The sequence below is a fragment of the Lytechinus pictus genome, chromosome 19 (genome assembly GCF_037042905.1).
Source record: "Lytechinus pictus isolate F3 Inbred chromosome 19, Lp3.0, whole genome shotgun sequence".
In the NCBI taxonomy this organism is placed as follows: domain Eukaryota; kingdom Metazoa; phylum Echinodermata; class Echinoidea; order Temnopleuroida; family Toxopneustidae; genus Lytechinus; species Lytechinus pictus.
In genome coordinates this window covers 12,566,442-12,580,000 of record NC_087263.1, presented here as the reverse complement: position 1 = coordinate 12,580,000, position 13,559 = coordinate 12,566,442, and the positions used below count along the sequence as shown (strand labels likewise).

Here is a 13,559-nt window from a genome sequence, read left to right as displayed (position 1 = left end):
CATTTCAATCAGGACATCCAATATAGATCATATATTATCCGGATGTATTGACAGTTTAATGAAAATCAGCAAAAGTAATTGATGTCGGAAGTTTACCCCAGTACTTAGCTAACATTCATCATTCCGTTCTGTAAGTACGTTAGTCCCACCAACGAAATCGACTCAAAACCGACCGATAGCATGTCATTGGTAATAATGTAATAGCTTTGATCAGTCTGAATTCGGTTTCGTTGGTGTGACGGTAGAATCACAATATTCATCTCCGGCACTGCAAAATCTTTATTTTGGGGTGCACATAGATTATGGCAAATGAGACGAGAATGCAGGGTCTGTCACAATGACAGCTGCGAGTGGGTTGCGACTTGCGAGGATCATGCCGGATAAGCAATAATGAAAGAAAATATTTCCGTGCAAGCAATATTCATATCAGATTGGAAATCAGGGGCGGCGCCAAGCTGAATGGGGGGGGGGGGGGGGCATGGGGGCTTACGGGCAACCGCCTCTTTAATTTGTAAGAGGGTGACACAATTACTTGAGGAAAGTAAGGAGAGAATGAGAAATATAGAAAGCAGTAGCGTAATGAGGCAATAACAAAAAAATTATTACAAAAAACAAAATGAGGGGGCCAGACTTAGTGTATGTGGCAAAATTTCTACATATTTGCGAGATGGCAAAGCGGGCAGGCATTCATTTTAATTTGTTTTAATACGAAAATAGAATTTTGGAATGGATTTTGACATCATTTAGAGAAATATATCATATTTCACTCCTTTTCCTTTCTTTTTTTCTACTATTTTCTTGATCGAGAAACTTTTTTTTTGGGGGGGGGGGCATGAACCCCCTCCCCCATCTGTATGCAATTTATAGAAAGAAGGGTGTTGGGTCATGTAACTTAAAATACCCCTATATCATTTGGGACGTCGTGGTCTATAGTGGTTACGACTCTTGTCTTTCAATCAGAGGGACGTGGGTTTGAATCCCGGCCATGGCGAGTTTTCCTTCAGCAAGAACTTTACACACATTGTGCTGCACTCGACCCAGGTGAGGTGAATGGGTACCCGGTAGGATTTATTCCTTGAATGCTTAATAGCGCCTATATGGCGGCTCAGCTACAGCCGGGGTAATAATATAATAGCATAAGTATCAAGCGCAGTTATAGTAGCTGCGCTATTTAAATGGGCCTAATTATTATTTACCTCGCGGGCACAGCGCCGCCCCCACTATATAAAAACACACTGATGCCGCCCCTTATATTATTTCACGCGGCCACCTTCACCTCGATTATTTGGTCATATACTTTGGAGTTAAAATATAAGATTATAATGATATATTAATGGCTTGATACCAATTAGTATGGTAACCACGCAAATAGGGTGGGTTGAAACTTTCGCAATTGCTCGCTTTTTTTCTGAGAAGTATCTCTATTAGCTATGCACTTGAATTCTTCTCACCAGTCGTACAAGCCATCAAAATTAATGTTTACTTTTCCTGAACCTTTTATATTTTTTCGTTTTTTTCGGTTTGAATATCGTCGGTCAGCTCAGAATCTTTTAAAAAGCAATCTCGTCCACAGATCTTTTTTTTCCTGCATAACACGCATCCAAGCATCTTGTATAAATCGTCAGTTTAGCACAGTGAGTATTGGTTTTTTCATACTCTTTTTATATTTTAAGTTAGTATCCACACTCGCTTATATCATTACAAATCTGTCGTATTTATTTCTTGTATAAACATTAGACCTCTTTGAAAACAGTAAGGCGAATTCAACTGCAGAAACCGCATGTATTTGGTTCATGAATATTTTTCTTTGATCTTTATGAGAAATAGATCCTTTCACCGACCTACCAGTTTATCTTCTTTCACTGCAAATTCATAAATCAGTGTATTACTATATTGTTCGGCGGGGCATGGACCTACTAGTAATAGGTCCATAGGCGGAGAAGCCCCCCCCCCCCTTTTTTTTTTTTTGCTGGAAAGAACACAGTGTGATCACTGTGTGTTTACAAAGTGGACTATGTTAAAATATAATTCACACTGTTAAAATGCTCAAATTCAACAGTGTGGAGATATTTTCACACTGGACACCTCGACAGTGTGACGGTTCACTGCGTGTTCACATGGTCGACAGTGTGACTATGTGATTCATATTGCTGAAATGCACAATTTCAAAAGTGTGAAGGTCATTTCACATTGTGTTCCATTCTGTGAACATATACACTGTGGGAAAGTGCGTTCTTTCCCGTACCACCCCCCCTTATTTTTCGAATAATGTACAGTACCCTATCTCACGAAATCGCCGAGTTTGTTTCGATCTGTTATTTATTTTATCATCCTTAATACATTTTCTAGCTGATTCCTTTTAAAGACCTATATGTTCAAGGCGCGGCGACACCGGGGTGCACGCAGTGGGGGCCATCGCCCCTATGTATTCTCAGTGAAAACATGGGGAAAGGTGGGGGCAGAATAAGGAGATTTGTAACAGAAAAAAATTAAAAAGTAATAAAAATGGGTAGTGTAAATATATACGACTTTAAGTGAAAGAGTTAAAGGGACGGCCCGGGCTGAAAGTATTTATTGCTTAATAAATAGAGTAGAATTCACTAAGCAAAATGCCAAAAATTTCATCAAAATCGGATAACAAATAACATAAGAAAACGGAAAGAGGAGATGTGACATCATCAGCCCACCTAATGAATATTCATGATGACTGTTTTCACAAAATATTGCTAAACTTTAGACTCAAATAACTTTATCATTTTTCATCCAATTTTGATGAAATTTTCGGCATTTTGCTCCGTGAATTCTACTCTATGTATTAAGATATAAATATTTTCAGCCCGGACCATCCCTTTAAGTCATTATAATGTCGCCTTTCTCTCCGCCATCCAAATACCCGGTCAGTGACTATCACCGCCCTTGGCTATATTAATTGAATTTATGTACTGGTTTAAATAGATTTGTCTGTTTACACCATGATTATACCTTTTTACTATTCTTGGGTGTTACAAAAATACCATGCCAAATCAGGGGCGTCGATCCATTTTTCAGATCGGGGGGGGGGGGGCAAAATCATGAATCAACTTTCCAAAGGCACTCGACCACACAAAACAAACGAACCCACACACACACACCCTCACACACACATATGTCTCTCTCTCTCTCTCTCTATATATATATATATATATGACTCATGAGAAAGAGACACATATCTCACCAACAAATTAACGCGAGCGCGAAGCGCGAGCTGAAATTTTTATACTGACTTGAAAACCGGAAGAAGGTACCTGTTTAGGACTGTAGTAACTCATGAGGAGGATACATATCTCACTACACAGTAAATGCGAGTGTCGAATACATTTTTTTATATTCTGACCTGAAAGCTTGATATTCTAAGCATTTTTGGTACCAATGATTAAGTTGGGTATCTAAAACAACAATAGATGCGAGCGCGAAGCGCGAGCAGAAAATTTTGATATTTCGATCTGAAAAAATTGACAATTTAATGGACGTTTTTAATAAAGAACAAGATATATATCCAATCCAACAAAATATTAGTGCCAATCGAAGCGGGAGTTACTTTTGAGATTTAGAACGGGACATTCTATTCATCTATTTAATCATGAAAAGTATGGGTTTTTGCTACAGAAATGATGCGAGCGCGAAGCGCGAGCTGAAAATTTTTATATTCCAATCTGAAAAGCGGACATTTTGAGCACGATTTTAAATAAAAAACGAGTTGTGTATCTCAATCTCGCTTGGTGATTTCTGTGTAACATTACAAACTTTTTATATTTTTGCACATGCGGAATTATTGGGGGGGGGGGGGGCAAAACGATACGTTTGCCCCCCCCCCCCCAAATATTTTCATTGGTTGGGCGATCGCCCCCCCCAGGATCGACGCCTCTGTGCCAAATGAATTATAGAATTATATTCAAACTGTAACTGAGAAGGTTACGAAAGCAACCAAGCAGTGTAATTACGTAATTCGTTCTTGCATGGGTGGAGGGTGATTGGAGAGGAGGGGGGGGGGGGTTCTCGGATTTCAATTCCCTATAGAACAATTCTATCTTCATCCAATTAAGGCTTTTGTTTTCTGATTCTCCAGATTTCATTCCAAATCTCATTTGTTGGCTTAGTGATTCAATGATCTGGATATAATTATATCGGTGACAGAATCTCCCCCGAGGGCATGCCGCTAGGACACTCTAAACGCATATTTTCTGCAGATGTCCCAGGTTTGCACTCTGAACAAAGATTTCTGTGCAGATTTCCCAGATTTGCGTTTTAGGCCATTGTGATTTAGGGGTCTTTTCTGATTTTTGGCGTTTTTAACGCTTTCCAACGGAAGTGACCCCCTGCGCGAAATCTACACAATTCAATTTAAAAAAAAAAATCATTGTTTTTACAGATATAATCCTCAATGGACCTGAACAATACATCGACGAGTTCTTTAACCGGCAGTCATGACGACTACCACGAACTTGGCCTATTGGAACTCTTGCAGATGGTAGTGTTTTGTCTCCTCGGCCTTCTGACCGTCGTCTTCAATCTCTTCCTTTTCGCCGTGCTCAAAAGGGGTAAGGATATCTTCGATGACGTCACGGTTCTGCTGTTCCGGAGCCTGGCGACTACGGACATCTGTACAGGACTCACGGTGTCCGTCCTTGAAGGAATCGTTTTTTACTTCCGGGATTTCCCCTACAGTTATACGGCTTGTATGTACATGCCTTTTGCGTGCAGCTGCATGATCTTCAGCTCATTAGTCCATGTGTGTCTGATGAACCTACAGCGGTTCACTGCCGTCAGCTACCCGTTCTTGTACCTACGGATTGCGAGTGTGAAGCGCGTACGCATCACCCTCGGCGTCACCAAGATCATCATCATCTGCATTTCGCTTATCCTTCTACCTCTCGACAACTTCCCATTAAAATCGATTTTTGAGACCATGTGTGAATCAAGATCATTCTTTAGCGTGGTCATCGATAAAGACGCTTTGTCCACTGCAGCAACGGCCTCGCTAATCTTCCTGGCGCTCTTGACGGCCATCCCCGTGGTCGTTCTCACCTACACCAATGTGCGTCTCCTGATTTTGGCCAGCAAAAAACGTAGAGGGCGCCCCGATAAACTTGTTAATCAGCCACGAAAACTGAATGCAAGCGTCAACGGAGAAGGTAGCAAAAGCAGATGCACATGTCGTCGTCTACCCAAAGGTCTGAGGACAGTGGTCGTTATAACCTTCCTCTTTTATTTCTCCATCGCGCCTTTTGTGATTGCTCTTTCCGCGCTGCTTTTTCAGCCAAGTTGGTCTGAGACAGGATATGACGTCATCTATTTCATATCCGTGTTCGCAATCATAAGCAGTTGCTGGTGGAACGTACCTGTCTACATCTTGACAAGTGTTTCTTTTCGGAAGAGGGCGCTGTTGATGCTGCGAAAGGTGTGCCATCTGCGTCCCAAGGAGGGTCCCACTGGCCAACCATCCTCCGCAGATACCTTCAATGAGTCGACAAAGCAGGCTGTACAATCGTGAATTCCGAATGGTTCAATCAGTTCAACGATAATGCAAATAGTCTGGTGTGTAAGCCTGTATTCGATTATGTCCTTTTGGAATGCATAAAAGATAAAACCAATTAATTTCACTGAAATGAAAATAAATGAATAGAAGTGCAACAATTTCAAATTATTATTCAAAATCCGCCATGAGCGCTTCAAAGGTCCTCTATGAGAGAGAGAACACACCTTATACACTTTCAAATAAAGGTAAATCTAGTCATTTTTGATAGTTTTGATGATATTTTCCCGAATAGTATCAGGTAGTATCAGGAGAAAACGGTCTATTGGAGTACTGTTTTTAGTATTGTTTCCAAGGCTACTATTATGTCGCACCATGTCACCCCTTATGGATCAAAGACACACCACATCTAGCTTTTTAAAAATGTGGGGATTATTTGACATTTTAATAATACCATGTGGTATTGGAACGACGTGCTACACATTTCCCAAAGTGTGGTACAGTGTGACTGTAATTTTTAATTGATTGGTGTATGAAAATGGAATTTTATTTATTGATGCTTCAAAGACGCAATTAAAAAAAAATGATATATGGGGAAAGAAAGAGAACCTTCTCTACAAGAAAGAGAACCTTTCTCCTTTGGTAAAAAAAAGAAACCTTCTCTACAAGCATTCCTCCAATTTTCCCTTTTATGCACTTTATTTTTGTTTCGTATTACTGTAATTTATGCTTTATTATATTCCGTATTTATGATATGTAATTGTTTAGCATAATTATGTTATTACATCGAAATTTTGTAACGTGACGGATTTGTGGATATAAAACCTAAATGAAATGAAATGGTACCCTTTTAGGCTTATTGTTCGATACTGTGATATTAACCTTTTGTCTGCTTAACATTCTCCATTCATTCGGTATTAGAGGTAAGAATTGTCACAAATTGTCCATATCAATGATTGCAAATTGAGCAACATGCCTCTCAATCGTGATGTACCACAGGGTTGTGTGGGCGGGCCTACATTATTTCGTTTTCGTCGTTCAATTATCACTCCTCTATATCTTACTTTATCTTCCTTTTAAAGCAAATAAGTCTAATGCAAAAATGCAAGCCCCAGCCTTATAAAGTTATAATTGTACATTTATCATGGCTGAAAATGTTACTCACTGAAGTGAGTGTCTCTAAATCTTGCATGGATTTAACTGAGTAAACTCTAAAACGAATATATCTCTATTTCTCCGTACGAACGATCAATAGGTTGTTTTCACATTTACTACAGGGATACTCTCTACAACGCATCGATTCCTTTGAAAGTGCAATTAAAATCACAGTGGAGAGCTGAGAGGCTTTTGTCGATAGTACGTGGACTGGGACAGCAGATCATCCGAAGATGTGCACCGGACGAACAATTGGTAATATGTCGTTGTCCAGAGTCAAGAGATTCCGATGCTGTCCCGGTCCACCAACTTTTGGCAAAAGCCTCTCATCTCTCTATTGTGATTTGACTTGCATTTTCAAAAGAATTGGTGCGTTGTAGAGAGTTTCCCCGTAGTAAATGCGAAAAGTCCGGATGAGTCCCCGACATTGGCGGCGGAAGCCAAACAATTTAGGGGGGGACCACCAAAAAAATTTTGACAAGCAAAAAAAAAAAGTAATATATCAACCAAAATGTTTAGGGGGGACCGACAAAAAAATTTGACAAGCAAAAAAAAAAAAGGTCATCAACGAAAAATTTTGGGGGGATCTCAAATTTAGGGGGGGACACGTCCCCCCCCCCCCCCGCTTCCGCCGCCTATGGTCCCCCATAGAACCCTTTGCACACCACACACGCTGGTCCATCTTTGTAGCTTGCAAATGCAATCATCCTCACACACCCTGCTAATGATAGATTTCTTTTGAAAATGCCCTACTCTAAAACAAAGGCAACTCCCGTAGACTGTGTATTATAGCTATGGAACCAACTTCCATTTCAATTAGAATGGCCCAGACTGTACCTGTTTTCGAAACATCATTGAAGACGAACACAACTGTGTAAGGAAGCGTTTAAGTAGATCATCATTTTAAGTTTGTAGTATAAGCAAGATGATTACCAAAGCGCAGTATTGTACAGTGCGTCCCAGAAAAAACGAAACCGAGATTTAGCGATGATTTATCATAACTTAATCACAAATACAATAGACAAATGACCTACCAATGTAAAGCTTAGAATCTCCTCTTTCATCTGATATTACTTAGATTATTCCTCATTCACGCATGAGTGAGCAAAAACAATTTGAAGAAGGGATACCAAAAACTCATTTGGCGGGGGGTATCTGAATTTTAAAAAGAAAATCACATGCCTAAAAAGTTCAATATCTGCTCTTTAATTTGATACCTTAATCACAAAAAATGGTCAAGAAGTAAAAAAGTTACGTTCCCTCGAAACAATGCTTGTATTTCCATAATTTCATTAAATAAACGTGTTTTCACCGGTTTCCCACAGAAGCTATCGCATGGTTAACAAAAGACTTCATGCATGGCTGATCGTCAACAAAACGGAGTGTCGAGTGAGTTTGAACGCTAGCCTGTAAGACCTTTTCATTTTATGAAATTATTGAAATTCAAGCCTTATTTCAAATAACCAGAACTTTGTTATTTCTTGACCATTTTCTGTAATTGAGGTATCAAATTAAAGAGCAGATATTGAACTTTTTAGAAATGTGGTTTTCTTTTTGAAACCCAGATACAGCCCGCCAAATGACTTTTTGGTATCCCCTCTTTAAATTGTTTTTGCTCACTCATGCGTGAATGAGAGATAATCTAAGTAATTTCAGATGAAAGAGGAGATTCTAAGCTTTACAATGGTAGGTCATTTGTCTATTGTATTTGTGATTAAGTTATGATAAATCATCGATAAATCTCGGTTTCGTTTTTTTGTGGGACGCACTGTATATCTATATAGTGGCTACACTATAAATATTCATCATCTTATTAGTATGTTCCTTTTAATAATACGTGAGTGCAGTTTTGTCGATACATTTAACGTTACCTGTAGCCGCGCCCATATAATCCTATCATTTATTGTGCTTGAGTCCTGTCTTTTTACGTGACTGTATTCTTATTTTTCTTTCATTGCGCCTTGGGCACTCTACATGGTGGATTAATTGGCGTATTACAAAATCATAATTGTCACTATTGTTATCGAAGAATGTGTTCTGTAAGCCTAAATAATTTTTATAAATTTTAATGATTATCTAAAGCAATGGGTACATTCGTATACAATTTCTTTTTTTCCGCTGATTGTTCTTTATAATATGATTGGGATAATATTTATTGTTTTGTTAATCCATGACAAGAGGAAGAAATAAACGTAAATCATTAGAAATTGTATATCTATGTAATAAAAAGCATATTATTTACACTAAACGGCATGGCGCTGCAGCGCGCTGATGTTTCATATTTGGATGAGTTTGTGGAGGGATGGATGCATGCTTTTACATGGATTTTAACGGTTAAAGGACAGGTCCCCTCTAAATTCTCTATATAAATGATACACTTAGGAAACAGTGTTTATCTGTGTTTGTGTGTTAGGAGTTTAAGCAGACGTGTATCAATAAAATATGATTATTTACGTCTGGGGCCGACCTTTAACGTCACCATCCGAAAGACGTGACCAGGGCTCGAACCTCTCACCTGTGCATCAATTTGTAACTTCTCAAATGTAGCTTAATTGGATTAAAGGCGCATGCCATAACACCCAGTTCCCCCTTAATATAAGTCATATGTGTTAATGATCCCCTAAGAGCACAGCTCCCTTTAATTGAAATGATTTACACACACACGCACTCACATTCAACCACACAAATTAACTCAGGCTTCCCCCTCACACACACCCACCACCCCACACACACGTATGTATATATGATGGTGTGTGGAGGTGGGTGGAATGTGTGTTGAATATCGTGTGAGTGTGTGTGTAATTTGTATGAAAGGTGCCCTGTACTGTAGGATGATCCTTAAACATTGACTTTATTTTCAAAGGTAAATGTACTCAAAGAGGCTCATACACATAGTGAAATTGTATTGTACCCTAGGAGGCATATTCACATGGCGTTGAAATCCGTAATTATAAAAAGCATGCATCTCATTTTTACTTTAATACTGATAATCTTGATTTGTCAGTTCATGATTATGTAATTGTTTGATTGTCAGGTTTGTAATAAAAAAAATGATAATTTCACTGGGAGACAAACTTTAAAAATGCCCCAAAGATAATTTGTCCTCGTTGCAACCTCCCTTAGGTATCTTCCCAAGATCATGCTTGTGCTCCAGTCCCACAGACGATACCGACTTCAGACCGACAACAGCAGCGGCGTACTGATGGGGGGGGGGGGGTCTTGGGGCGCTTGTCCCCCCCCCCACAAAAAAATCACAACCAAGAGAAAAAGATGAAAGAAATTAAAAAAAGGAAGAGTGAAATATGATATTATCTTCTGAGCATTATGTCAAAACCTATCACAAAATTGGATTAAAAATATCGCTCGCAACTTTTTATACATTTTGCCCGATATTAAAGCAAAGTTATTGAATTCTAAAGTTTATCAATATTTTGTGAAAACAGTTATGCACATCGTCATGAATAGTCATTAGGTTGGCTGATGATGTCATATCCCCAGTTTCCCTTTTCGTATGTTATTACATGAAATCATAATTGTTTCATTTTTTCACATATGTGTAAATGATGTGTCTCCATTATGATGAACTAAGTTGCAGCAATAAATAACTAATGCACTTAATCAGTCGTCGATCCAATTGTTTTAGTTCTTGGTAGAAAAATTTGTGAATAAACCTAATTTTATATAATAACATACAAAAGAACAAGTGGGGATGTGACATCATCAGCCCACCTAATGACTATTCATGAAGATATGTTTAGAACTGTTTCACCGGAATAATGCAAATCTTTAAATTCTATAACTTTGTTATTTGTTATCCGATTTTGATGAAACTTTCAGCATTTTTCTTTGTGAATTTTACTCTAGGCCTATTTATTGAGATATAAAAATATCCAGCCTGGGCCATCCCTTTAACATGGTTTCGTTGGCGGAATCAAAGCAGTACCGTGTTTTCGCACCACGGCACACGACGGATTCAAGAACGCAGTAAATATATTAAAAATGTCAGCCAAAATGAAAAAAACCAGTTCTGAGGCCTTTCTTGAGAATAGGTGAACCGGAGCGAAAGTTTCGTTTTAAGTTTCGCAGCTGACGAAAACTATGCCGTTTGTCCAGAGTCCCGGACGAAACTGCTGTTTTGATTCACCAATCGTCGACAAAGACCCTTTGTGTGCTTATCGTCATGGAGGGCATTTGACAACATATTTTCTATTTTCTTGAAAGTGTTCTGCGACACGGTTCGAAAACTCTCTATTAGTCATGTTAGTAATGAACCCGACAATTAAAAACCTTCAAAACGTCATTAGTCACCAGGGGGGGGGGGGGATGGGGGGCTGTTGCTGTCATTCACATGACAAACATTAAATTACACTGATTTTCCGATTCAATTAGACACGTCGACTGTCATCAAAATTATTGACATATTACGACATGATTATAATGGACGGAATATCGTTCTAGATGAGAACTCGCATGATTATGGCGTCACTCACTCCAATCAAGGATATCCAGAAAGTGCGAAGTTCGCTATGATATTTCTTTTTTCGCGCGTTTTTTTAAAATACGAATTGAAATACAGAAAACTTCATTTTATTTGAATTACAGATTGTTTTTTAAATCTTCTGTGATATTGGGTTAGACAGTTTAATGATCTTTGTCAACAGGATGTTCGCTCGTTGATCGCTATAATAAAAAACAAAAACATTTTCGTACGGAAAACTTTTTTTATTCAAAAATACAAATATATGTATTTTGTTTGAATTTTCCGAGAAATTTGGCATGCTAGGTTTAATAATTTTTTTTCAGTGATTGAATATCAGAAATATGCATAGGATATCAGGGGCAACGCCAGAAGAGGGGGGGGGGGGCACATTTTGGTCACGAAATTGAACTTTTGATCCGACATTCTCTCTTATTTCTGAATACTGAGTGGTTTATTACAGCAAGCATATATGTTTCTACATCTATGCTTCATGTTATTTTTTTTTTTTGGGGGGGGGGTCAGATTCGGTTATAGAAATATGGCCGATCGAACACATTTTCAAGTTTACTTATTTATTTCAAATCCAAACATTACAATCAAAGAAAATAAACATTTCTTTTGCAAAATGATCAAACAAAGAGTTAGCCTACATTAGGTAAAAGGACCCATTTTTTAAAATTCATTGGTAACTGTGTCTCAGATTTATTTTGAGGCCATGCTCACAATATAATTGGATCGTAATTCATATATTTTATTTATTACAGTGATGCATATTTTGATTATTTCTGTTTCATTTGTTTCTACGGCAACAGGAACTGAACATTTTCAACATCATTGTATTTAATGAAATCTGGTATTACGTCTGTTATCTTGTCAATCAAGTTGGTACGGGGATTATGGAGGTTTCTGCATTGGGTAAGTGATGTCCATTCTCTACGTCAAGTGTACAGAGATTGGCAGATCCTATTTTCTATCAGGAGTAGTTTATTTCTACTCTACCTTGCTCGATCATTAGTTTATTATCGCTTATTCTGAGTTTCATGAACGTTGTAGCCTTTTTTGTCATTACCCAAGAGGAAATAATTTTCTAATTCATAATTCAATTTCAATTTAGTGTATACTTAGATTTTTTTTAAATTGTATTCATTACTATTTTCGTCACGACTTTCTTTGTCACGTTTGGAAAATGCAAGAAAAGTAATTCATCATTATTGATTTAATTTATAAACAAGTGGAATGCCTCTGGCCGTCTCACCTGCATCACGCGATTCAATATAGCAGCAGTGCTGATTTTGAAAACTACTATAACTCGCACAAGATGTTCAGTGATACTTGGTTACTCTTATTTCCACGTTTTATGAACTAGACCCATACACTTATAGAGATATGATGGTAATTCAACAAATACCCCCAACGTGGCCAAAGTTCATTGACCTTACATGACCTTTGACCTTGATCATGTGACCTGAAACTCGCACAGGATGTTCAGTGATACTTGATTACTCTTATGTCCAAGTTTCAAGAGAAAGATCCATCAACTTTCCAAGTTATGATGGTAATTCAACAGATACCCCCATTATGGCCAAAGTTCATTGACCTTTGACCTTGGTCATGTGACCTAAAATGCGCAAAGGATCTTCAGTGATACTTCATTACTCTTATGTCCAAGTTTTATGAACTAGACCAACACACTTTCAAAGTTATGGCGGTAATTCAACAAATACCCCAATTTGACCAAAGTTCATTGACCCTAAATGACCTTTGACCTTGATCATGTGACCTGAAACTTGCACAGGATGTTCAGTAATACTTGATTACTATTATGTCCGAGTTTCATGAATCAGATCCATAAACTTTTAAAGTTATGATGGTAAATCTACAGATACCCCCAATTCGGCCAAAGTTCATTGACCCTAAATGACCATTGACCTTGGTCATGTGACGTGAAACTCATGCAGGATGTTCAGTGATACTTGATTAACCTTATGTATAAGTTTCATGAACTAGGTCCATATATTTTCTAAGTTATGATGACATTTCAAAAACTTAACCTTAGGTTAAGATTTTGATGTTGATTCCCCCAACATGGTCTAAGTTCATTGACCCTAAATGACCATTGACCATGGTCATGTGACATGAAACTCAGGCAGGATGTTCAGTAATACTTGATTAACCTTATGGCCAAGTTTCATGAATTAGGTCCATATACTTTCTAAGTTATGCTGTCATTTCAAAAACTTAACCTCAGGTTAAGATTTGGTGTTGACGCCGCCGCCGCCGCCGCCGCCGTCGCCGCCGCCGTCGCCGCCGCCGCCGCCGTCGGAAAAGCGGCGCCTATAGTCTCACTCTGCTATGCAGGTGAGACAAAAACACACCCTAAAATGAGGTGTGCAGTTTGAAGCATAAAAGGTT

At 38.4% G+C, this 13,559-nt stretch overlaps 1 protein-coding gene across 1 annotated transcript; it reads left to right on the top strand.

Moving 5' to 3' along the window:
• Positions 1-1,570: 1,570 nt before the first annotated feature.
• LOC129282772 (D(1)-like dopamine receptor) lies at positions 1,571-9,641 on the top strand. The gene is made up of 2 exons (XM_064113981.1): positions 1,571-1,634; positions 4,409-9,641. The coding sequence occupies exon 2, from the start codon at positions 4,421-4,423 to the stop codon at positions 5,528-5,530; it is 1,110 nt and encodes a 369-aa protein (XP_063970051.1). The 5' UTR covers positions 1,571-1,634; positions 4,409-4,420; the 3' UTR covers positions 5,531-9,641.
• The last annotated feature ends 3,918 nt before the right edge of the window (positions 9,642-13,559 follow it).